Source organism: Salvelinus sp. IW2-2015, unplaced genomic scaffold, assembly GCF_002910315.2.
Source record: "Salvelinus sp. IW2-2015 unplaced genomic scaffold, ASM291031v2 Un_scaffold1864, whole genome shotgun sequence".
Classification (NCBI taxonomy): domain Eukaryota; kingdom Metazoa; phylum Chordata; class Actinopteri; order Salmoniformes; family Salmonidae; genus Salvelinus; species Salvelinus sp. IW2-2015.
Genome location: NW_019943228.1, coordinates 113,823 through 140,500, shown reverse-complemented (window position 1 = coordinate 140,500; position 26,678 = coordinate 113,823). Strand labels below are relative to the sequence as shown.

The following is a 26,678-nucleotide window of genomic DNA, read 5'->3' as shown; positions in this document are numbered from 1 at the left end:
ACATTTACGCACAACTCATAAGTATCATAATTGCAACCGTTTTAAATCAGCTAATGCTAGTTTTTGCTATCTATCCATTCACTTCATTGTCGAGCCCGTCTTTTTGAAATATATTAAACAAAAAATGCACGACGACCATGATACTGGCTAGTCTATACAGTAGAATTGACATAAACGTCAATGAACTGAAGTCAAAACCCCTACGCTGTTTTGCTGACTATGCAACTATTTTCTCATTACCAATGAAGCAACCTCAATTAATTTAAAACATTCTTAGTCACAACATTCCCCAAAAGTCTCCAGAAAATGCCTGAAGCATATTGAGTAGTTATTTAAGAGTTTACTGTAGCCTAAATGCGTATTAATTGTAGCTCAAGTTGTTGCTGTCGAGTATCAGTTCTAATGGTCGGCTATTCATCCGTTTGTATTGAAACCCAGACCCAAACACTGGCATCGGTTCCTTTCCAATGACGTAATGTTACGGGGCTCGAGTCGGAGTCCATCCACCAGATGGCAATGCTACCGACCGAGTCCGTTCGATTACGTCACCGAGGAAGTGACTGTACTGTATTGACGTCAACTACCAGTGGTGCAGAATTCTGTCATAATTTAGGTCGTGACTACTACCAGTCTGAACTGGATATTTTTAGCCTCTTGCTGTAACCTAAATAATGGAGATGGCTATTGGTTTCAGGTTTCATTGTCATAACATTGTTTTGTAGAAGAGCCCTCAGAAATTGAATGGAATAGTGAATTTAATTGAGAACAGGGTTGGTATTTGTTGGTGGTGGTTTGAAAAAGGAGGGAAAACCTAAACTATAGCCATGTCATATCATCTGTTATATATCTTAATCTGACAATAGCTCACAAAGAACAAACTGAAAACACACTTGCATTACATAAACACCTTGTCTACATTATGCCTGTGCTTAAATTCCTACACACACATGGGTGTTTTCATGATGCATCACCCTGACGGAATAGATTTCAATACCATGAGTCAGTAATGTCTAAGGAGACAACTGCAATGTAAACCTCATCATAACAGAATCATATGATGGAAATACTCAGTATGTAACGGCTGTCGTCTTCCTCCTCGTCTGAGGAGGAGAAGTTAGAAGGATCAGAGGACCAATGCGCAGCGTGGTAAGTGTCCATCATGTTTAATAAAAGACAATAAACTGAACACTTCCAAAATACAAAACAACAAACGTGAAAACCGAAACAGTTCTATCTGGTGCAGACACACAAAGACTGAAGACAACCACCCACCAAAACCCAACACAAAACAGGCTACCTAAATATGGTTCCCAATCAGAGACAACACAAAACACCTGCCTCTGATTAAGAACCATATCAGGCCAAACACAGAAATAGGAAAAACATAGAAATACAAAACTAGACTGCCCACCCCAACTCACGCCCTGACCATACTAAATAAAAACACAACAAAGGAAATAAAGGTCAGAACGTGACACAGTAGCCATAGACAATCCATGTCCAATTATCATACTTATTCACGGTATAAATCTCCCACAGGAATTCCTAATATGGGAATATCCCCATATCCAACAGCTGATAAAAGGATCATTATGAGGGGAATCATTATAATTGTGCTTACTACTCCATCTTGAGGCCCCGAGCGAGAATGCCTGTTATTCTCCGGAAAATGTGGATATAACTGATCGCAATAGCATTGTTACATGGTTACAAACTTTTCACATAATTGCATATTTCTGAAGGTCACAGTTGCCCTCCTGCTGACGTCTTTGCCTCGGTTGTCTCAATTCGGAGTTTGAAGTTCAACCAGTGATTTATTGACAAGTAGTTGAACTACGAAGCCCCTTCCCTTTTCAATGACATTGGTACCAATGAAAGACAAACACAATCAAATGCAATGACAAAAGGTGTACTGAAGATAAAACGGGTGGGGTGGGGGAAAGGGATTGGGGATGAGGACAAAGTGGGATAAAACATAGGAACACCATTGTGGGTGCCTGCATCAGTGATCTCCCTGTGTCGTGTTGTGGTGGCAGGTGAGGCTGCTCGCATCCTTGTTGATTTCATCCTCTTTCTTGGAAGCCACTTTAGCCTGAAAAAAAAAACAAAGGGTAGAAAATATAGAAAACCTATTTCACAGACAGCCATTAACACTGGATATTAGTGTAAAAATAGTTGATAAATGATTATATTAAGTACAAAAGAGACTAAGAGTATATGAGTTTTTACTTACAGGCTTCTTGTTCTTCCCCCTGAGAACTCTCCAGAGAGATGAGAATAATCCACACCTCTTCTTCGTCTTGGCAGCAGCAGTTGAGATGTCGTTGACATCAGTAGTAGAGGTAGACATTTTCTCAGCAGATTGCTCCAGGCTTGTAGCACTAGCATCAACTTCATGTAAAGCAACAAGGCAACTCTGGGTTGAAACCATAGAAATAGTGATAGACTACTTCTCTTGGTTGAGAAATCAGCCACATGGACCTCATGTTGGTTGGAGGCTCTCGGGGTGGAGTCACCATCCTGAGACATTAGGTTTGTAGCAGACTGGATGAGGTCTTTCTCCACTATGACAACTTTGGTAGACAGCTCATGAGACACTAGACCTGCAGCAAATTGGATTAGGTCATTCTCCACAATGGAAATGCTGGTGGACAGCACCTGCGACACTAGGCCTGCAGCAGACTGAATCAAGTCCATTCTCATGATGGCAACATTATGGAGCAGATCCTGGAGACACTAGACCTGCAGCAAATTGGATTAGGTCATTCTCCACAATGGAAATGCTGGTGGACAGCACCTGCGACACTAGGCCTGCAGCAGACTGAATCAAGTCATTCTCCATGATGGCAACATTAGTGGCCAGATCCTGAGACACTAGGCCTGCAGCAGAACTGGAGCAGGTTGTCTTCCTCGATGGAAACACTGGTGGACAGAACCTGAGACACTAGGCCAGACGCAGACGGGACCAGGTCATTCTCCACGATGGCAACATTAGTGGACAGAACCAGAGACACTAGGCCTGCAGCAGACTGGATCAGGTCATTCTCCAAGATTGCAACACTGGTGGACAGAACCAGACACATACGCCTGCAGCAGACTGGACAAGGTCATTCTCCACGATGGCAACATGGTGAACAGAACCTGAGACACTATGCCTGCAGCAGACTGGATCAGGTTGTCTTCCTTGATGGAAACACTGGTGGACATAACCTGAGGAGTCTGCAGGAGTGTCAGTGGCACCCACTCATCCAGGAAGAAGCTCTCTACAGAGGGGAAGCTTCTTCCTTTCAGAGCTGGGGGAATGTAGGGGGGTGTACCAACAGTCCAGAGCAGAGAGCTGTCGATGGCATTCGCGTAGTGGTACTTGTCGCCAAGTAACTCTGGAAGCTTTTGATGGACGTTCTGATCTCTTTGACTCTCTCTGACTCTCTTGACCGTCAAGGTCAAGGGCGTTGAGTTGGGTCACCAATGAGATCCACCCTGAAAGAAACAATATGGTAACACAGGGTAAACATAACAGATTTTTTCGTATTATAAACAAGGAATATTCTCCTTTTACTAAAGGTAAAGTACAAGTGTGTCCCAATAATATCTAATTTCTCCTGAATTCTGTACTTGTTCACTACTTCCCACAAATCTAAAACATTGGATTGGTGGAGTCATGGGCTAGTGGAAGTCTAACTATATTTATTATACCAGTAATTTTCCTTTGAAATCAGTGAAGTGAACAAATGCACACTTTGGTACAAAGGAGAGATATTGGACATAGCATAAGTTTATAACTTAAATTTTGCATGTTTACATTGCTTGGTAACTAACAGCAAATGCCCCAAGTCATCTTAACCTACATTTTATTTTATATTTCCTTTCAACTAATAAATCAACCTTCAATTAATATTGAAGTTTCAAGATGTAAATTAATTGAATTGTTCCTACCTGAATTGACTTTGTGTGTCCTTAAGGACACATGTCTGTCTCAGGGAGGAGAATGAAAAGCTTGCCATAATGCTGTCTCTCTCATTGTTTGTCAATCAAGAACTGTTGAATTCTTGACATTTCTGAACTTATCTCTTGGGTTCTGGAGTTCCATGTGATGCGTCAGCATTGTGACAATCTCGGTCGCATTGAGATGGTATTCTTCACACAGAATGGCATTATGCAGTGTTTGGAATCGTAATTGAAATGAGATTCTGTTTACCACCACTTGTGGCCATAAACAATATGCAAAGAATACCTCATCATTGATTAATTTTAAATTGATTATCCAATATTGAATGTTTAAGCATTACTGCAACATGGCGTAAAAGCGGCTCCTAGATGCGTGCCCCGTGCTTTTCCTCACCTGGACAATGTGCACAAACAGTGCATTTGGAAAGTATTCAGACCCATTCACTTTTTTCCACATTTTGTTACGTTACAGCCTTATTCTAAAATGGATTCAATTCATTTCCCCCCTGATCAATCTACAACCAATACCCCATAATAACAAAGTGAAAACATTTTTTTTTTTATATTTGCAAATTTAAAATAAATTATAAATACCTCACTTATCTTCAGACCCCTTGCTATGAGACTCAAAATTGAGCTCAGGTGCATCCTGTTTCCATTGATCATCCTTGAGATGTTTCTACAACTTGACTGGAGTCCACCTGTGGTAAAATCAATTGATTGGACATGATTTGGAAAGGCACCCACCTGTCTATATAAGGTCCCACAGTTGACAGTGCATGCTCAGAGCAAAAACCAATCCTTGAGGTCGAAGGAATTGTTCTGTAGAGCTCTGAGACAAGATTGTGTCGAGGCACCAGATCTGGGGAAGGGTACCAAAACATTTCTGCAGCATTGAAGGTCCCAAGAACACGGTGGCCTCCATCATTTTTAAACGGAAGATTTGGAACCACAAGATGCTTCCAAGAGCTGGCTGCCCGGCCAAACTGAGCAATTGGGGCAGAACGGCCTTGGTCAGGAACCCAATGGTCACTCTGAACAGAGCTCCAGAGTTCTCTGTGGAGATGGGAGAACCTTCCAGAAGGACAATCCTCTCTGCATCACTCCACCAAATTAGGCCTTTATGGTAGGGTTGCCAGACAGAAGCACCCCTCAGTAAAAGGCACATGACAGCCCGCTTGGAGTTCGCCAAAAGGCACAATAAACAACATTCTCACATGCAGTGCCTTCAGAACGTATTCCACCCCTTGACTTGTTCCACATTTTGTTGTGTTACAAAGTGGGATTAAAATGGATTGTTATTGTCATTTTTTGTCAACACTCTACACAAAATACTCTGTCAATGGTGGAAGAAAAATTATTGATTTTTATTCATGAAAAAAAAAAATATATATATATTATCTTGATTAGATAAGTATTCAAACCCCTGAGTCAAAACATGTTAGAATCACCATTGGCAGCGATTACAGCTGTAAGTCTTTCTGGGTAACTCTAAGAGCTTTGCACACCTGGATTGTACAAATTTTGCCCATTATTCTTTAAAATGTAAAGCTCTCTGTCAAGTTGGTTGTTGATCATTGCTGGACAGACATTTTCAAATCTTGCCAATAGATTTTCAAGCAGATTTAAGACAAAACTGTAACTAGGCCACTCAGGAACATTCAATGTCATCTTGGTAGCAACTCCAGTGTAATATTTGGCCTTGTGTTTTAGGTTAGTGTCCTGCTGAAAGGTGAATTTGTCTCCCAGTATCTGTTGGAAAAGTAGACTGAACCAGGTTTTCCTCTAGGATTCATAAATGATTGCTTTTACATATATCATGTGAACATTCCTCAGAATAAATAACACAGGATTTGTAAAAGTAGGGAGCTAGAAATACCACTAGATGAGGAAACAGAAAAAACAGGCAATATACCATTTGCAGAAACACTTCAATAACAATTTTCCAATTCATGTCTGATGGGTGGAGTTTTAAATATACTATCCACCTGCAGCCGAAAATCTCCCCCTGAAGAATACCCCCCCTTCGCGTTCCTCATTGCTGCGACTTGCTTGTAGAGATTTTCTGCTCTTCACTCCATTGTCAGTTTAGCCTACATTTTCACTGATCTTAGTAGCAGAAAGCATTTTTGTCTGCAGTTTTCGGTTTGGCTATTTGATTCAAGTGTAATGTGGAGGTTCTAGCTTGTATGGCGCCCTGGGCGAACCCACGACCACAACCATTTTCGCACAACACCGGCCTCAGAGAAATGACGTGCAATAGGGGATTTGGGGCCATTTCTCCTTCAAGCACTCTTTGAGTACTATAATAAAACGTTCTTATCAGTCTACTGGTTGTGCCCACATATTACATGGACAAGAGATAAGGTTTAAGACATTAGATGAGCTGCATGTAGGAAACTTTTGATAGTGCATTGTTTACCAGTTTTGCAGAGCTGTTGAATACGCTCACTTTTTTTTTACAGGAATCCTACTGCCGTAGAACTACTTCAGGGGTAGAAGCCAGTCACCTCGTCCAGTCTTCCAACATTTTATTTTTATGGGGACATGAGTGACATGCCGAGTCTCGGGTGGCTGAGGCCCTAAAGATCTTCTTGGCCTCCCTTGACCGGTGATGTAGTAGAGGATGGCTAAGACTAGCTTGCAAAGCAGCCCTGTCTGCGATTTCCTCTGGTCTTGGAGGCGGCACGCAGTCTGTAAAACAGTGCTGGTTTGTCAGGCATCGCTCAATGTTTAAATTCCCCACGAGCCCTAATTTGAGAAGGGTGCAACTGCGTTCATGGCAATTACTAATGGGGCCTTGAATGCGGGATGCAGTTGCACACGTTGCGCCATTCTCAGTGATATGCGTATCAGTAGCAGACTAACGCTCTCAAACGAAGTACTTCTCGCTCAGACGTACGTCATCAATACTGGCGGTATTTTGAAAAGGAACTAGCTAGCGGTGAAGTTGACAGCTGTATCTCATCGATCTGTGGCTGTAGGATATATTATACGTTTTTAAGAAAATAAGCAGCTAACTATTTCAAATATGGTAGGTGGACACGTTGTTTTGGCAAAGTGATAAACAGTCGATTTGCAATTGATGAATGTTCTCCTATTTGTAACGTTAATGATATAACGTTAACTTGTTTTCAGTCGGATATGCTAAATCTTTTTCATCACTGCTAACGTTTGCTAAACTAGCTAACGTTCGTTTGCTTGTTTTTTGGAGGTTTTGGTAGCTACCCAGGTGCTGTAATGTTTCTTCCAAAGAGTAACGTTACTTCCTGCTTTTATGTAAAAAAAAATACTTTGTCTGACATTTCACTAGAATTTATGAAAAAATGGCCAATTTACTAATCTAGCTAACTTAATCTGATTTGCTAGTATGACTTCAAGGTATTTTCGTAACTCCCAAAGTGAAGATGTTGGTAGAGTGCCTGACAACATTTCTTTGTATGTGCCTGGTGTATTTTTTTTCCCCAAAACATGATTCAAACGACTTTTTGAAAATGTTTCGCCAGACTCACTGGGTCCACGCTATAGAGTGCAGATCCAATGCATGGCGTGGACCAGAGCTCGGTAGTTACTCCCCACTTGTTGATAACAATATTGTGAATTTCTTGTTTTCAGAGTTCCAACGAGGTAACGTTGCAACAGGAGAAAGTAATACGGTAGCCCAATATTGAGCCTTTGTAAGCTTTACTGAAATTACAGTAAGTTATCCATTCAACATGCATGTCCTAATAATTCTGACATTTTTGTCACAGGGACAGCCACTGGACACAGAGTCAGAGGTCCAGGATACTCCAGCACCACCTGCCATTCCTTTCTACACAGAGTGCTCGGAAGCTGCACAGGCAGAACTGTTTAACGAGTGTGAAGAGCAGTTTGCCCAGCTAGAGATGGTACTGATCTGTTTACAATGACTTTGGGTGATGTGATGTTATTGTGTTAATGTTCAAATGTAATATTCTGTTTTTCAGCTTCAGAACGAGATCACTCTCGCAGAGCCAGACTCCGATGAATACCCACAAGAACAGGTCAGAGATGGCCCTATTTCACTATAGCTGAATGAAAGCATTAGTATGTGTGATGCGTGTACTTTTTACATTATCTTGCCTTACCTGCTGCATATCTGTTATTTGTCCAACAGTCTGTGAATAGATTGACAGCTGTAGCAGCTGAGCTGAAGCAGTGGCAGACAAGACAGCCAGAACGTGAGTGTCTGGTTTCTACTCTGAATATCATTCCTTTATAACTAATTGATTGTACTTATACTGTATGACTGAGACATAAGCATGATATGTACCATCAGAATGTGGTTTACTTTCTATCCATAGTGTTGTCCACAAATCCTGAGGTGTTACTCGTCGTTGGAGCAGAGGAGGTAAATTCACATGTAAATGTTGCCTTCAACAGTAGTAGTAACTGTTGGAAAATGGAAGAAAAAAATATATATATTTCGATGTAGTTACCTTTTAATATACAGTACCAGTCAAAAATTTGGACACCTACTCATTCAAGGGTTTTTCTTAATTTTTTATATTTTCTACATTGTAGAATGTGAAGAAATCAAAACTATGAAAAAGTGTTAAACAAATAGAAAATGTTTTATGAGATTCTTCAAAGTAGCCACCCTTTGCCTTGATGACAGCATTGCACACTCTTGCCATTTTCTCAACAAGCTTCATGAGGTAGTCACCTGGAATGCTTTTCCAACAGTCTTGAAGGAGTTCCCAAATATGCTGAGCACTTGTTGGCTGCTTTTCCTTCACTCTGCCGTCCAACTCATCCCAAACCATTTCAATTGGAATGAGGTTGGGTGATTGTGGAGGCCAGGTCTTCTGTTTTGCTAGCACAGACTGGAATCCCCACAGTGACTGTACGTACATACCCCAACCAGAAGCCATGGATTACAGGCAACATTCGCACTGAGCTAAAGGGTAGAGTTGCCGCTTAAAGAAGTGGGACTCTAACTTGGAAGCTTATAAGAAATCCCGCTATGCCCTCCGACAAACCATCAAACAGGCAAAGCATCAATACAGGACTAAGATCGAATTGTACTACCCCCGGCTTCGACGCCCGTCGGATGTGGCAAGGCTTGCAAACTATTACACTACAAAAGGGAAGCACAGCCAAGAGCTGCCCAGTGACATGAGCCTACCAGACGAGCTAAATAACTTCTATGCTTGCTTAGAGGCAATTAACACTGAAACATGCATGAGAGCATCAGCTGTTCCAGGCGACTGTGTGATCATTCTCCGCAGCCGATGTGAGTAAGACCTTTAAACAGGTCAACATTCACAAGGCGGATTACCAGGATGTGTACTCCGAGTATGTGCTGACCAACTGGCAAGTGTCTTCACTGACATTTTCAACTTCTCCTTGTCCGTGTCTGTAGTACCAACATGTTTTAAGTAGACCACCATAGTGCCTGTGCCCAAGGACACTAAGGTAACCTGCCTAAATGACTACCGACCCGTAGCACTCACGTCCTGGTAATCCGTCTGGCCCAGCGGCTTTGTGAATGTTGACCTGTTTTTAAAGGTTTTGTTCACATCGGCTACCGAGATCCAGTCCAGCTGGTGCTCTTGTGCATGCTTCAGTGTTGCTTGCCTCAAAGTGAGTATAAAGGCATTTAGCTCGTCTGGTAGGCTCGCGTCACTGGGCAGCTCGCGTCTGGGTTTCCCTTTTGTAGTCCGTAATAGTTTTCAAGGCCTGCCACATCCGACGGGCGTCAGATCCGGTGTAGTAGTTTTTAATCTTAATCCTGTATTGACGCTTTGCTTGTTTGATGGTTTGTCGGAGGGCATAGCGAGATTTCTTATAAGCTTCCGGATAGTCTCCCGCTCCTTGAAAGCGACAGCGCTAGCCTTTAGCTCGATGTGGATGTTGCCTGTAATCCATGGCTTCTGGTTGGGATATGTGCGTACTAGAGGTCGACCGATTTATGATTTTTCAACGCCAATACAGATTATTGGAGGACCAAAAAAAGCCGATACCCGATTAATCGGCCATTTAAAAAAAAAAAATTGACAATTACAACAATACTGAATGAACACTTATTTTAACTTAATATAATACATCAATAAAATCAATTTAGCCTCAAATAAATAATGAAACATGTTCAATTTGGTTGAAATAATGCAAAAACAAAGTGTTGGAGAAGAAAGTAAAAGTGCAATATGTGCCATGTAAGAACGCTAACGTTTAAGTTCCTTGCGCAGAACATAGAAACATATGAAAGCTGGTGGTTCCTTTTAACATGAGTCTTCAATAGTCCCAGTAAGAAGTTTTAGGTTGTAGTTATTATAGAATTATAGGACTATTTCTCTCTATACCATTTGTATTTCATTAACTTTGACTATGGATGTTCTTCTAGGCACTTTAGTATTGCCAGTGTAACAGTATAGCTTCCATCCCTCTCCTCGCTCCTACCTGGCTCGAACCAGAACCAACGACAACAGCCACCCTCGAAGCAGCGTACCCATGCAGAGCAAGGGAATGACTACTCCAAGTCTCAGAGCGAGTGACGTTTGAAACGCTATTAGCGCGCACCCCGCTAACTAGCTAGCCATTTCACATCGGTTACACCAGCCTAATCCCGGAGTTGATAGGCTTGAAGCACACGAAGAGCTTCTGGCAAAACGCAGGAAAGTGGCTGTTTGAATGAATGCTTACGAGCCTGCTGCTGCCTACCACCGCTCAGTGAGACTGCTCTATCAAATCATAGACTTAGTTATAACATAATAACACACAGAAATACGAGCCTTAGGTCATTAATATGGTCGAATCCGGAAACTCATCTCGAAAACAAGACGTTATTCTTTCAGTGAAATACGGAACCGTTCCGTATTTTATTCTAATGGGTGGCGTCCATAAGTCTAAATATTCCTGTTACATTGCACAACCTTCAATGTTATGTCATATTACGTAAAATTCTGGCAAATAGGGGCCCAAACTGTTGCATATACACTGACTCTGCGTGCAATGAACGCAGAGAAGTGACACAATTTCACCTGTTATCATTGCCTGCTGAACCTGGATTTCTTTGAGCTAATATGCAGGTTTAAAAATATATACTTCTGTGTATTGATTTTAAGAAAGGCATTGATGTTTATGGTTAGGTACACATTGGAGCAACAATACGCACCGCATCGATTATATGCAACGCAGGACACGCTAGATAAACTAGTAATATCATCAACCATGTGTAGTTAACTAGTGATTATGATTGATTGATTGTTTTTTATAAGATCAGTTTAATGCTAGCTAGCAACTTACCTTGGCTTCTACTGCATTCGCGTAACAGGCAGGCTCCTCGTGGAGTGCAATGTAATCAGGTGGTTAGAGCGTTAGACTAGTTAACTGTAAGGTTGCAAGATTGAATCCCCCGAGCTGACACGGTAAAAATCTGTCGTTCTGCCCCTGAACGAGGCAGTTAACCCACCGTTCCTAGGCCGTCATTGAAAATAATAATGTGTTCTTAACTGACTTGCCTAGTTAAATAAAGGTGTAAAAAAAAAAAACATTTAAATCGGCCAAATCGGTGTCCAAAAATACAGATTTCCGTTTGTAATGAAAACTTGAAATCAGCCCTAATTAATCAGCCATTCTGATTAATCGGTCGACCTCTAGTGCGTACGGTCACTGTGGGGACGATATCGTCAATGCACTTATTGATGAAGCGACTGAGGTGGTATACTCCTCAATGCCATTGGATGAATCCCGGAACATATTCCAGTCTGTGCTAGCAAAACAGTCCTGTAGTGTTGCATCTGTGTCATCTGACCACTTCCGTATTGAGCGAGTCACTGGTACTCCCTACTTTAGTTTTTGCTTGTAAGCAGGAATCACGAGGATATAATTATGGTCAGATTTGCCAAATGGAGGGTGGGGAGAGCTTTGTATGCATCTGCGTGTGTGGAGTAAAGGTGGTCTAGGATATATATTTTTTTCTGGTTGCACATGTGACATGCTGGTAAAAAATTTGTGAAACTGATTTAAGTTTGCCTGCATTAAAGTCCCTGGCCACTAGGAGTGCCGCTTCTGGGTGAGCATTTTCTTCTTTGCTTATCGCCTTTATAGTTGGTTGAGAGCGGTCTTAGTGCCAGCTTCGTTATGTGGTGGTAAATAGACAGCTACGAATAATATAGATGAGAACTCTCTTGGTTGATAGAGTGGTCTACAGCTTATCATAAGGTACTCTACCTCAGGCGAGCAATACCTCAAGACTTCTTTAATATTAGACTTCGCGCACCAGCTGTTATTGACAAATAGACACACCCCCACCCCTCGTCTTACCAGACGTAGCTTCTCTGTTCTGCCGGTGCATGGAAAATCCCGCCAGCTCTATATTATCTGTGTCATCGTTCAGCCACGTCTCGGTGAAACATAAGATATTACAGTTTTTAATGTCCCGTTGGTAGGATAATCTTAATCATAGGTCATCAATTGTATTAAATTTTTTTCAATGATTGCACGTTAGCAAAAAGAACGGATGGGAGTTTACTCGCTCAGCTACGGATTCTCAGAAGGCTGCCCGATCTGCGGCCCCTTTTCCTGTGTCTTTTCTTCAAGCAAATTACAGGGATCTGGGCCTGTTCCAGTGAAGCAGAATATGCTTCTCCTCGGACTCGTTAAAGGAAAAAGTTTCTTCCAGTCCGCGGTGAGTAATCGCTGTTCTGATGTCCAGAAGTTATTTTCGGTCATAAGAGACGGTAGCAGCAACATTATGTACAAAGTAAGTTTAAAAAAAATAAGTTACACAAAACGCAAAAAAACTAACAAAATAGCGCAATTGGTTGGGATAATGTAAAACCTCAGCCATGTTCTTCAAACGCATTAAGAAGGAAAGAAATTCCACAAGTTAACTTTTTAACAAGTCACACCTGTTAATTGAAATGCATTCCAGGTGACTACCTCATGAAGCTTTTTGAGAGAATGCCAAAAGTGTGCAAAGCTGTCATCAAGGCAAAGGGTGTTTACTTTGAAGAATCTCAAATATTTAAATGTATTTTGATTTGTTTAACACTTTTTTGGTTACCACATGATTCCACATGTGCTATTTCATAGTTTTGATGCCTTCACTAGTATTCTACAATGTAGGAAATAGTCAAAATAAAGAAAAACCCTTGAATGAGTCGGTGTGTCTAAACTTTTGACTGGTTCTGTACACATTTCAGATATCAGCTATTTTATAGGTATACAGAGCCTTATGCTTATGAAAAGTAACCATATTCATGTTTAACAAATGTATATATTTTTTTTACTTTTCTTTCCTACTTCCACAGTTACAGAAGCTGAATTCACAACTTGAGTTGGTCCTCTCTTGCTCACAAGCCAAGAGAGACACACTGAGAGAGACTTTAAAAAGGTTTTCTTTGAATGTGAATGTTATTCTAAATCTCCAACCCTTTGAATGTTGACATGGAGACAGTAGATTTGACAGTATACATCTGTGTTCCTGTTCCAGTGAACAGAAGTGGTTGGAGGAAAAGAAGGAAGTGTTGAGGGCAGGCACTGAACATGTGGTCAAACAGCGACTGGAAAACGAAAGGTTATCWGAACACAGGTAKYYRAKKWSYYRRYMGTRWSMTWMGMRASYSRYRAKWMWKAWTTWRWWRWWMYCWWYYRWWAAKKKAAARYWMTTTTTTWTWMWYKAKYWMRWSAMWMTKRKRCRCCSRMTRWCWKTYTMTTMMYGKGRMWTRTRTMSMMTRRRSRSRKTYWYAWWWMYRRCRMYAATAATAGAAYATGACACACAAACCAACACATTGACAARTATCCTGAGTTTAATATGGAAGTATTGCTGCTGTTGTTCAGTGTGTTGCAGGACACCAAGAAGAAGATCCAGAAGATGAAGGATTACCAGAACAGACTGATGGAGACCCTGACAGACGTACTGGCGGAACACTTCCCACTTCCTACGCAGGAGACCACCGCTGACAAGAAGAAAAAGGTGGTAGTCTTAGTGATGTATTATGTGGCTCTGATGAAGGGGTTCCTCACTGGTCACATATTGTTTTTTACTGTTGCATCTCGCTTGGTCTCAGATCTGTTTGTGCTGTGTAGCTAACTTTTTATGTTTTGTTGGGAAAGAGAGCACAAACAGATCTGGGACCAGCCTAGATGCTATAATTTTTGTTTCCGTTTTCAGAACATTCCTCAAGAGCTGAACGAGAATCTAATTTCACTCAATGAAGTCCTGGAGGTAAGTCTCTGTTCGCATGCATTGTTTGTGTTTTATTATTCAATGACCCTTTTTATGACCCTATGACCCTATGACTATATTTTACACTTACATTACACTCACATCTTTGTAATGTAGATCAATTTGATCACAGTACAACAAACGGCATAAAAACATCCCTACTCACCTCTTGCGCCAATTGAACAACAACATAAATAATAATCTTAAACCCTTGTCTTAAACCTTATCTTCCATTGTTGAAATTTGCAGCTGCTGATGAACACGACTCTGGAGACGCCTCACGATCCCTACGTATCGATAGACGAGACGTTCTGGCCCCCGTACACAGAGATGCTGCTGCGNAATATGCAGGTTTAAAAATATATACTTCTGTGTATTGATTTTAAGAAAGGCATTGATGTTTATGGTTAGGTACACATTGGAGCAACAATACGCACCGCATCGATTATATGCAACGCAGGACACGCTAGATAAACTAGTAATATCATCAACCATGTGTAGTTAACTAGTGATTATGATTGATTGATTGTTTTTTATAAGATCAGTTTAATGCTAGCTAGCAACTTACCTTGGCTTCTACTGCATTCGCGTAACAGGCAGGCTCCTCGTGGAGTGCAATGTAATCAGGTGGTTAGAGCGTTAGACTAGTTAACTGTAAGGTTGCAAGATTGAATCCCCCGAGCTGACACGGTAAAAATCTGTCGTTCTGCCCCTGAACGAGGCAGTTAACCCACCGTTCCTAGGCCGTCATTGAAAATAATAATGTGTTCTTAACTGACTTGCCTAGTTAAATAAAGGTGTAAAAAAAAAAAACATTTAAATCGGCCAAATCGGTGTCCAAAAATACAGATTTCCGTTTGTAATGAAAACTTGAAATCAGCCCTAATTAATCAGCCATTCTGATTAATCGGTCGACCTCTAGTGCGTACGGTCACTGTGGGGACGATATCGTCAATGCACTTATTGATGAAGCGACTGAGGTGGTATACTCCTCAATGCCATTGGATGAATCCCGGAACATATTCCAGTCTGTGCTAGCAAAACAGTCCTGTAGTGTTGCATCTGTGTCATCTGACCACTTCCGTATTGAGCGAGTCACTGGTACTTCCTGCTTTAGTTTTTGCTTGTAAGCAGGAATCACGAGGATATAATTATGGTCAGATTTGCCAAATGGAGGGTGGGGAGAGCTTTGTATGCATCTGCGTGTGTGGAGTAAAGGTGGTCTAGGATATATATTTTTTTCTGGTTGCACATGTGACATGCTGGTAAAAAATTTGTGAAACTGATTTAAGTTTGCCTGCATTAAAGTCCCTGGCCACTAGGAGTGCCGCTTCTGGGTGAGCATTTTCTTCTTTGCTTATCGCCTTTATAGTTGGTTGAGAGCGGTCTTAGTGCCAGCTTCGTTATGTGGTGGTAAATAGACAGCTACGAATAATATAGATGAGAACTCTCTTGGTTGATAGAGTGGTCTACAGCTTATCATAAGGTACTCTACCTCAGGCGAGCAATACCTCAAGACTTCTTTAATATTAGACTTCGCGCACCAGCTGTTATTGACAAATAGACACACCCCCACCCCTCGTCTTACCAGACGTAGCTTCTCTGTTCTGCCGGTGCATGGAAAATCCCGCCAGCTCTATATTATCTGTGTCATCGTTCAGCCACGTCTCGGTGAAACATAAGATATTACAGTTTTTAATGTCCCGTTGGTAGGATAATCTTAATCATAGGTCATCAATTGTATTAAATTTTTTTCAATGATTGCACGTTAGCAAAAAGAACGGATGGGAGTTTACTCGCTCAGCTACGGATTCTCAGAAGGCTGCCCGATCTGCGGCCCCTTTTCCTGTGTCTTTTCTTCAAGCAAATTACAGGGATCTGGGCCTGTTCCAGTGAAGCAGAATATGCTTCTCCTCGGACTCGTTAAAGGAAAAAGTTTCTTCCAGTCCGCGGTGAGTAATCGCTGTTCTGATGTCCAGAAGTTATTTTCGGTCATAAGAGACGGTAGCAGCAACATTATGTACAAAGTAAGTTTAAAAAAAATAAGTTACACAAAACGCAAAAAAACTAACAAAATAGCGCAATTGGTTGGGATAATGTAAAACCTCAGCCATGTTCTTCAAACGCATTAAGAAGGAAAGAAATTCCACAAGTTAACTTTTTAACAAGTCACACCTGTTAATTGAAATGCATTCCAGGTGACTACCTCATGAAGCTTTTTGAGAGAATGCCAAAAGTGTGCAAAGCTGTCATCAAGGCAAAGGGTGTTTACTTTGAAGAATCTCAAATATTTAAATGTATTTTGATTTGTTTAACACTTTTTTGGTTACCACATGATTCCACATGTGCTATTTCATAGTTTTGATGCCTTCACTAGTATTCTACAATGTAGGAAATAGTCAAAATAAAGAAAAACCCTTGAATGAGTCGGTGTGTCTAAACTTTTGACTGGTTCTGTACACATTTCAGATATCAGCTATTTTATAGGTATACAGAGCCTTATGCTTATGAAAAGTAACCATATTCATGTTTAACAAATGTATATATTTTTTTTACTTTTCTTTCCTACTTCCACAGTTACAGAAGCTGAATTCACAACTTGAGTTGGTCCTCTCTTGCTCACAAGCCAAGAGAGACACACTGAGAGAGACTTTAAAAAGGTTTTCTTTGAATGTGAWTGTTATTCTAAATCTCCAACCCTTTGAATGTTGACATGGAGACAGTAGATTTGACAGTATACATCTGTGTTCCTGTTCCAGTGAACAGAAGTGGTTGGAGGAAAAGAAGGAAGTGTTGAGGGCAGGCACTGAACATGTGGTCAAACAGCGACTGGAAAACGAAAGGTTATCWGAACACAGGTAKYYRAKKWSYYRRYMGTRWSMTWMGMRASYSRYRAKWMWKAWTTWRWWRWWMYCWWYYRWWAAKKKAAARYWMTTTTTTWTWMWYKAKYWMRWSAMWMTKRKRCRCCSRMTRWCWKTYTMTTMMYGKGRMWTRTRTMSMMTRRRSRSRKTYWYAWWWMYRRCRMYAATAATAGAAYATGACACACAAACCAACACATTGACAARTATCCTGAGTTTAATATGGAAGTATTGCTGCTGTTGTTCAGTGTGTTGCAGGACACCAAGAAGAAGATCCAGAAGATGAAGGATTACCAGAACAGACTGATGGAGACCCTGYCAGACGTACTGGCGGAACACTTCCCACTTCCTACGCAGGAGACCACCGCTGACAAGAAGAAAAAGGTGGTAGTCTTAGTGATGTATTATGTGGCTCTGATGGAGGGGTTCCTCACTGGTCACATATTGTTTTTTACTGTTGCATCTAGCTTGGTCTCAGATCTGTTTGTGCTGTGTAGATAACTTTTTATGTTTTGTTGGGCAAGAGAGCACAAACAGATCTGGGACCAGCCTAGATGCTATAATTTTTGTTTCCATTTTCAGAACATTCCTCAAGAGCTGAACGAGAATCTAATTTCACTCAATGAAGTCCTGGAGGTAAGTCTCTGTTCGCATGCATTGTTTGTTTTATTATTCAACCCGGTGCTCTGGTTTAATTTTGTATTTCTTTATTACTACATGCTTGAACCAGTAGCAGCTTTATAGTCTAGTTTTTTATGACCCTATGACTATATTTTACACTTACATTACACTCACATCTTTGTAATGTAGATCAATTTGATTACAGTACAACAAACTGCATAAACATCCCTACTCACCTCTTGCTCCAATTGAACAACAACATAAATAATCATCTTAAACCCTTGTCTTAAACCTTATCTTCCCTTGTTAAAATTTGCAGCTGCTGATGAACACGACTCTGGAGACGCCTCACGATCCCTACGTATCGATAGACGAGACGTTCTGGCCCCCGTACACAGAGATGCTGCTGCGRCACGGCATTGCACAGAGACACCCAGAGGACTGTTTCAAGATCCGCCTGGAAYCCTTTTATTAACAGTAACTGGTCAGACATTTTGGTTCTAGTTTTGTCAGCGTGTATAGCAGCCTGGTCCCAGATGTTTGTGCTGTCTTGCCGTCTCATTGTCATGCCATCGATCATAAGCGTTGGTTATACAGTACAAACAGATCTGGGACCAGGCTAGGTGTATGGTAATATCATGAGTATGTATTGAGATAGTGGCTTGATAGGTCACTGGTTTATAGTGTTATTTCCTGTGTTTCACAATAGGTTAATCTTTTTAAATGTTTTTTTAAATATCTGTGTATGTTGCTCTCTGGCTACTGGAACACAATTTGCATACTTTGGATATGGTGAAACCTTCAATTGTTATTATGTATATATTTCCATATATCAATGTATGCCAGATTTGTTCTTAATAAAATGAAAAATCATAACAAAAAATAGACATTCGTCATTCACTGTAGCACTTTGTTCTAATCCGAAGAACAGAAAACATCTTGATACATCAGTACATGATTCACAGCAGTCAATTTAAACTCAAGTAAATAAGAAATTGTATAATATTTTTGGAAATACCTACAGAAATTCTCAAGGACCGATAGCCTGTACCGACAACACATTAAACGTTGAAAAATGCACACACAAAAATTGTCAGGAATCCCTGATATGCGTCAGCTGATTACGTCATCTCCAGCATCCAATCCCGAGAGCCGTTTAGGTATATCCACCCGCCTCCTGCAAATTCGTGCATTCTTGTGGGCGGAGAGCAAATTTCGGTTCCGGGTGTTTTTACACTTCTCTCGAAGGCGTTCATTTGTCTGATTATGGTCTTAAATCATAAAGTTTTAAAAACTCACGAACATTCAAGGTAGAAAACAGTTTAATTGAAAGAACAAATTGAACATCAGCAAAGATGACGACCCGATCAGAGAGAGAGAAGGCCCTGAAACTCAACGAGCAGCATCAGGCCATTCTGTCCAAAATGCTGAGAGAGGACGACAACAAATACTGCGCCGATTGTGAGGCGAAAGGTAACTATARAACACAATGTGAACTTCGTTAAATGATGTGTCATTTGATGTTATATAACTGTTTCAGTTATTCGTCTAGCCAGACTCAGGCTGAGTTGTTAGCTAGCTATGCTAACTGTAAGTAGCAGCTAGTCTGCTGACACCTTCCTTCCTCTTTAGCATTTATCCGGTAGCTACTAGGCTAGTTTAGTTATGCTAGGTAGCATTTTGTCTCCCGCCACACCTTGAACCATGATCCAAACTTTAGTCATACAAGTAAATGCAAGTTTCGACACCCCTGCACCATGAAAGTCACCACTGGGAAACTATCACTAAATGTCAAAACATGTCACTCTAAAAGAATGCACAGGGAAGACCTGCCAATCTGAAGTGCTATTGTGACACCTGCACCACCGGTACAGACAGGTTTTGATAAGTGAATCTTCCATTACCTGGGCTGTGTTCATTAGACACCTAACGGAAGAGAACAGACTGAAACCGGTGCACTAATGAGTACGACCCTGTCTCTGCCTGCCAGGTCCAAGATGGGCATCATGGAACCTGGGAGTGTTTATCTGTATCCGATGTGCTGGCATCCACAGGAACCTTGGGGTTCACATATCACGTGTCAAATCTGTCAACCTGGACCAATGGACAGCAGCACAAATACAGGTAATTAGCCAATGTCCAGGATTTATAGTTTTCATAAATTAGAAATGTCATGTATTGACCTATATTTATTGACACAGACACCTCTCTTTCTTGTATATCCTACTGGCTGAATACAAAGTTGACTTTTTAACCCATACTTATCATGTCCCCCCCTGCTGTTTCACTATCCACCCTCCACCCCTCTTTCTCTCTATCTCTGTGCTCCTCTTTCTCTCTTTCCCCCACCCTCTTTCTCTCCATCTCTCCCTCTCTTCTCTAACAGAGCATAGTAGATATGGGCAACTCCAAGTCCAGGCAGCTTTATGAGGCCAACCTTCCAGACAACTACAGAAGGCCTCAGACAGACCAGTATCCTTATAACTACACACACACACAGTCTCTCTCACACACACAAACACACACACCGCAGCTTCCCATAACACATGTACCTGTCCCTTTATAATATTGCTACCTTTCTTTTCCCTTAACCCCTGACCCCAGAGCAGTGGAGTTCTTCATCAGGGACAAGTATGAGAAGAAGAAATACTACAGCAWAAATGTGACCAATGGACACAGTGTATGTATCTCACCTCTGATGCCACACTCAAACTGGTTTGCGGATAGTACTAGAATGTGTTACACTGTCTTATTTGTATGTAGACTCCAAAGTGTTGCTTGTTATGTGTTAGGTTAAAGGGATACTTTGGGGTTATGGCAATGAGGCCCTTTATGTACTTCCCTAAAGTCAGATGAACTCGTGGATAGCATTTGTATGTCTCTGGGTCCAGTATGAAGGAAGTTAGAGGTAGTTTCACTAGCTAATGCTAACTAGCATTAGCACAATGACTGGCTACCTGCTAGCATGTATTTCCACAGGTGTTTATGGTGCTGCTGGGGTACTGTTTTATTGTGTTATATGGCCCAACCATTTTGGAACATTATTCAAATGAGATTAGGCCTTTATATCTCTTCCTCCATTGATTTTCTTTTTCTAATTTCCTCTTATGATGTTCCTCTACAGCCAAAAGACAAGGAGAGCAAGCGAGAGAAGGAAACTGATAGAGGAACCAAGCTGTCATACAATGTCAAAGTACAGTGGTTTTGAATGGATACATCTATAGACTCTTTATATAAGATATCTGTCTCAACCCAACCCATATTCCCTGTTTGTCTCTTTTGAGCTTTGCAGTCAGAATGATATGTTTATTTAGTTTAGAACAGTTCCACTCATCATGACACTCCATGCTATAGCGGTCAGGTTTTAGTGGTTTAATGGGAGCAGACTTAAAGGGCAATTCCGCCGCTTTTCAAACTCATATTCATTTTCCAGCAACATACCATTGTCTACATATGTGAAAACGGCGCGTTTCTATGATCTGTGGTTAAAAGGATCAAATTGCTTCCCTGTAACATTACAGGGTAGGATTTAAAATCAAGAAAAACTGATTTATTTTTTTATTTTTTTGCCAGAGGAAGGGTATTTTCTTGCTCCCCATGTCACCAATCTCCTAGTGTTTGTTTTTTAAATGTTTTAACTTTTGATGATGTCATCGGGTAGAACTTTTTAACTTCATTTTTAAAAAATCTACAAAAAGAAGAAATGCATGGGTTTTCACATGTCGACACTGGTATTGTGCTGGAGATAATGAAAAGGAGGTTGAAAAGTGGTGGAATTGCCCTTTAACAGTCTAGTATGGCAAACTGTATGAAAAACATTACAGTTAACAGGTCTGGCATTATACCAGTACTTAATACAACTAATCATCCATTTACAAATGTTTATGGTCACCATGTCCAGCAAACTYATTTGTTGTGGTGCGTCTCACTGTGTAGTTACTTTGACGTGTTGATACATTGATGGCATGGTTAAAAATAGACCATCTTTGGGTTTAGGGTTAGAATGCTGGGCGTCGAGCTCCCCGCATGTTGATTCCTAGACAAAGCATTGAATGTGGTCAAGTAACCCAAGGCTGAGGATGCACCTAACCTTTGACCTCTAAGAGGGCTTGACTGCTGAGGGTTTGAAATATCCCTTGCATGTCTTATCTGAAGTCCACCTCCTCAGGATCTTTGCTTTCATTATGAACTAAACCTATGCTCAACCGAAGCCCTGCATATTTAGCCATTAGTCTGGAAGAAGCTTAACACATCAACTTCATTATTACTTCCAAGACTACATTATTCTTTTTTCACTATCATTATGCCTTTTCTCTTGGACTCAACCCCTGAAGAGTGAAGAGACCCGGCAAGCCCCCAAAGCCAGTCCTGTGAAGACAGCAGAACCTCCCGTCAACCTACTTGGCCTTGGTAAGACTAAACCAGTCAGTTTTCCAAAACGAAAATGAGAGTTTCTTATTGGAGAAGTTCAGATAGTCCTTCCTGGTTTCAGCCCGTTTGCTTTCGTTTTGTGCCTATTGAATATGGCCCTGCTTTGCCTTGATGCATACGACCCTGGCTGGTAGCCTAGCCGTTAAGAGCTAACTAGGTGAAATTTGTCGATGTGCCCTTGAGCAAGGCACTTAACCCTAATTGCTCCTGTATGTCGCTCTGGATAAGAGCGTCTGCTAAATGACTCAAATGTAAAATGTACTAAACCAGTCAGTTATTCAGAAATGCTGAAGTCCTGAACAATACACACATTCATCTTATGTACATTTTTTCCTCCCCTGTATAACCTGTTTTATACATCTCTGTTTTAACCCCTCTATGTTGCTCTCTCTGTCTCTCCCATCTCTCTAGATGCTCCAACACCTGCCCCTGCTAACAACGGTAGTGCTGCTAGCACAGCAAGTAACGACTTGGATATCTTTGGCCCCATGGTGTCCAACCCCCTCCCCTCATCTAACGCTGCTGCTCAGTTCTCTCAGGTAACACAATCTGATGACCTCACCACTTCCCTGGTCCCTATGGACACCCAGCRCCACAAACATAAAGACGCATACTGAACTTCTATATGTACATGCACACATATTACCTGTACATCTACATCTGAACGATGGCTCAGTTGGTAGAGCATTGTGCTTGCAATGCAGTGAGTAATTTGCTGTTTACCCATTGTCTCACACACATCCATGCAGGCCAATGCATGCTAGCGTTAGAGAAGTTTGAAGATCAAGAGACTCAACACACTGAATAGGGTTAGCGACTTTTCTTACGTCGTTCTTACAGTTTTTACTTCCTTCTTCCAGGCTAGCTCCAGTACCCCAGCCAGCACCCCAACACAACCCCCAGCAGCAACCCCATCCTCGGGCTCTGCCCAGGGAAACCTGGACCTGTTCAGTGAGACTGGTGGTGGAGGGGGCATTAAGGGGGAGGACACCGGGGCCAAGAAACKCCTCTCCAAGGACTCCATCCTGTCCCTATATGGGAACACCAGTATGCCTCAGATGCCCCAGCACCAGCAGGCCCCGCCTGGTAAGGAGAAATACAGACACAAGCCTACACATGCACAGTATGTACACTCATGCAGGGCTCTACACCAACCTTTTTTACAAGGAGCACGTGTAGCAGCACCCAAAGAAATTTAGGAGCACAATGACAAATATTTGAGGTAACAAYACGTTTTCTTTGTAATAATGGTGCAAGCATGACGGTCATGAATCTGCACTCAGTGTATTCACCATGGCACTCCAGGGCTGCGGTACAGTGAAGTAATCATTTCAACAATTATCATCAGCACTTGTGCTCCTAAATAAAAATTCCAGGTCGTACAACAAAATATTTAGGCGCATATGCGAGTAAAATGGTTGCACTGTAGAGCCTTGTCATACATAAGTGTGGGCATGTGCACACATCGTGATGTGACTTTGATTAATGTGATGAATGTTATTTATCGTTGTTACTCGATTAAATTAACCATGTAACAATGGGCTCATAAGGAATTTGGGGCACCACGGAAGAAGTTGTTTAATGAGTTACCATCTCCCGAATTAAACTCTAGAAGAAATATATAAGATATATCGATAAGTCATTTATTAATCATTACCTCATCTCAGTCTCATTCTGAACATTGCATACTTCTTGAATCCGCAAGAACCCCAGCCTTTTCTGATTATTCAGTTCTACACAAATTGATTTCATTATTTATTTACTAACTAGCTAAATAATAACACAGAATACACATTTACATGAGACAAAAGTCTCCAGTGGACTGACAAAATATGATGGCTTGTTACACAATGGAGAGGGGGTGGGGAAAGAGAGGGATAGAGAAAAGGACATTTATTGTGGATACATTCTAGGACTGTTCTCACATTAATCCTACACCTTGTACACGAACTGCTGCCCGTTTGGGTAAGAAATGCAATGTATTTACGTGTAAGTTAGATGTCTTTGTTCGTTGTCTCTCTCTGTTGAAACCAATCAATCCTTCTATGGGGAATGGCTCGATGGGTGTAAGGCTCTGATTGTCCACCAGAGGTTACAATATCCTTCTTAGTTGTCCTGGCTTGGAGTGGAGTCCTTCTTCTGAACTGATCTTCAGATGCACCAATGATTGTCTGAGWTGGGATCCTCTCCTTCCTTTCTCGGGTAGATAGTCAAAGTTCTAGATCCCTTTACATGCACAGTTGCAGACTGTCAATGTTTTGGTCTAGTGAGTTTATCTTCTTCAACTCGTTGAGTTTCAGAGTTTCCAGCCATTTGTAATGTTTAGCTCACGGTTATGTCTGCTGGTCTGAATATGTTAGTTCTTAGCGAGTCCTTTTAAGGACTCTGGTTGGACAGGGCAGTTCCATCACACTGACACGTTCGTCTGACCTCATTTGGGGCGTGGCTTAGTTAATGTGCAAAGGACATGAAAAGTATGATCTCGTTAGAACACTAAAATCACATTAATATCTTAACAAAAATCATATTGTATTAACATCATATTGGATGGAAACTTAACAGCCGAAGGGGGATTTCCTTCCTAAGGTACAGTATTTGGTTCATACAGTTTTTAAAAACATAACGAAATGGAAAGCAATATGACATTATTTTTTAGATCCCCACTGATCATTCCTATCTTAGAAATATTGTTCCAATATTCCTTTTTTGGGTGTTATAGTTTTGGCTGCAAGAATATTCTGGAGAACAACGGCATTCCTTTGGTTGGTACTGAAGAGCAGGAGAGGGTACTCTGCTGCATAAGATTTACGATTGATGTGAGGTGTCATAACCAGCCCAGCCCCCCTCTCCTGTGGTCTGAGGCCTTGGATCCTTGACCAGGAGAGTCATGACACAAGTGCATGCACACACACACCAACCAATAACACAGAGGTTGMAAATGGTCTCCAACTGGCTCTGGGCTATATAAATACATGCTGGTAAATACCAAACACTTCTAAAGTAYCAAGTCACCAACCAAGTTGTTCAGTCACTTTCCCACTCTCTCAGTATATCTATGGCAAGCAGTCATAAAGGTTAACAAAAAAAGAAACTCAAACTGTTCTCAGTATTTCTCCTGTATTTCTCCCTTCCAGCTGGTATATACATGAACCCCGCCCAGATGCAGTTTCCAGTAGGCATCCCCCAGCAGCAGGTCCCTGCTGGCTACCAGGCCTTCCCTGGCATGGGCACWGGCATGCCCCCCACCACCGTCATGGGTGCCATGATGGCTCAGAACGGAGCTGCCATGATGGGACKCAACACAGGCATGATGGTTGGCATGACGATGCCCAACGGTTTCATGGGACAAGCGCCAGCGGCCGGAATGGTTGGCATGGCTCCAAGGATGATGGGGGTACCACAGGGGGGGATGGGGGGTATGGTGCCCGCTCAGGGCATGCAGGGGATGTATGCTGTCCAGCCTGGGCAGCAGGGCCACTGGAACATGGGACAGGTATGTTAGTTCTTTTGATGTCTTGTTCTTTGGCATATTGGAGATTTTCCCCTGGGAGTAAACTTTGCATTTGAAGTACAAGATGGTTTTATAAGAATACAATATCAAGAGTCTTTGGGAGTTAACTTAGGTATGGCAATATGGTAACATTAGCTAACTATCAAATTTTCTCAGATATATATAAATGCATTGGGATCAGGGCTTGGGTTTGATTTAGTATTAGGCAATATTGTGTTTCCCTGACCCTGGCACCTTACTATTCATCTCCTACTGTCTTCCCCAGATGAACCAGCAGATGTCAGGGATGAGTCTGAATGGTGCCGGGGGGGGCATGGCCTTCGGTCAGCCTGCCTCCACCATGGGAGGCTGGGCCGCCGCACCCTCCGGTCAGACCCTCAGCAACCAGCTCTGGAAGTGACCCAGCCCCCCCCCCCGGAGGTCAAAGGTCAGGGATTGGGGGTCAGGGCAGCGGCAGAGGGGGTCGCAACCAGGGGGTCCGAAATCCAACATCCAACCCCCCAGAAACCTTACTATGAACTGATGCCCGTTCTCCAATTGATACTGACCACTCTCTAAGATCGAGCTTATCTGGCTCTGTTCGCATACTGAAGAGATGCAGCCTTCCTTCCTTGTTTCRTTCAGGTAATCACAGATCCATTGGTGATTGGACAGGTGAAAGCAAGGTGACCGTCTTATTAGTCTGACCGACCCAATCAGATCAGTGACTACTTCAAGGAAGGAAGCATTTCTGAAGTATTCAAACGGGGCACATCTCTCTCTTTCTGTCACTTTCTATCCATCGCTCTCTCTTTCCGTCTCTCTTTTGTGAGTAAATTGGGAGTCCTCATACATACACACACCATCATACGCAGCCTGGCAGTCAGTGCCTGTTACATGTTGTGAATATCATAACTCTTTTAATTTTCCTTTTTTGGAAAGAAAAAAATGACAACCACAACAACGTAAACAAATACAACAACAAAGACATCAACATATCGAAAAAGCTGCAGGACCAGTTACACAAGCTTTTATTGTATCATTATAAAAATTATTATAGAGAATTAAAAGTATTTAAACTTTGGGAGAAGACATGGCTATCATTTCTGTGAATACTGCTTGCCTATGTACAGCT

General features: G+C 41.6%; 3 protein-coding genes and 1 long non-coding RNA gene across 4 annotated transcripts; 3 read left to right on the top strand and 1 right to left on the bottom strand.

The window, feature by feature from the left end:
• Nucleotides 1-1,893: 1,893 nt before the first annotated feature.
• LOC112072246 (uncharacterized) lies at nucleotides 1,894-2,679 on the bottom strand. The gene is made up of 2 exons (XR_002894277.2): nucleotides 2,234-2,679; nucleotides 1,894-2,092 (listed from the first exon to the last, which is right to left on the bottom strand). It is a non-coding gene; the product is annotated as an uncharacterized lncRNA (long non-coding RNA).
• Nucleotides 2,680-6,892: 4,213 nt separating this feature from the next.
• LOC112072242 (centromere protein K-like) lies at nucleotides 6,893-14,500 on the top strand. The gene is made up of 11 exons (XM_024139657.2): nucleotides 6,893-6,982; nucleotides 7,564-7,596; nucleotides 7,701-7,838; nucleotides 7,917-7,973; nucleotides 8,087-8,150; nucleotides 8,274-8,320; nucleotides 13,227-13,309; nucleotides 13,409-13,507; nucleotides 13,756-13,891; nucleotides 14,090-14,143; nucleotides 14,393-14,500. Exons 1-11 carry the CDS (start codon nucleotides 6,980-6,982, stop codon nucleotides 14,498-14,500), a joined length of 822 nt encoding a protein of 273 aa, XP_023995425.2. The 5' UTR covers nucleotides 6,893-6,979.
• A 1,447-nt stretch (nucleotides 14,501-15,947) lies between these two features.
• LOC112072245 (centromere protein K-like) lies at nucleotides 15,948-18,509 on the top strand. The gene is made up of 6 exons (XM_024139660.2): nucleotides 15,948-16,095; nucleotides 16,721-16,803; nucleotides 16,903-17,001; nucleotides 17,250-17,385; nucleotides 17,584-17,637; nucleotides 17,942-18,509. The coding sequence occupies exons 1-6, from the start codon at nucleotides 16,048-16,050 to the stop codon at nucleotides 18,095-18,097; spliced, it is 576 nt and encodes a 191-aa protein (XP_023995428.2). The 5' UTR covers nucleotides 15,948-16,047; the 3' UTR covers nucleotides 18,098-18,509.
• Nucleotides 18,510-18,813: 304 nt separating this feature from the next.
• Nucleotides 18,814-26,369, top strand: LOC112072241 (stromal membrane-associated protein 1). Its single transcript, XM_024139656.2, has 10 exons — nucleotides 18,814-19,095; nucleotides 19,613-19,746; nucleotides 20,009-20,094; nucleotides 20,227-20,302; nucleotides 20,747-20,815; nucleotides 21,957-22,032; nucleotides 22,465-22,592; nucleotides 22,914-23,139; nucleotides 25,188-25,546; nucleotides 25,830-26,369. Exons 1-10 carry the CDS (start codon nucleotides 18,978-18,980, stop codon nucleotides 25,962-25,964), a joined length of 1,407 nt encoding a protein of 468 aa, XP_023995424.1. The 5' UTR covers nucleotides 18,814-18,977; the 3' UTR covers nucleotides 25,965-26,369.
• Nucleotides 26,370-26,678: the final 309 nt, after the last annotated feature.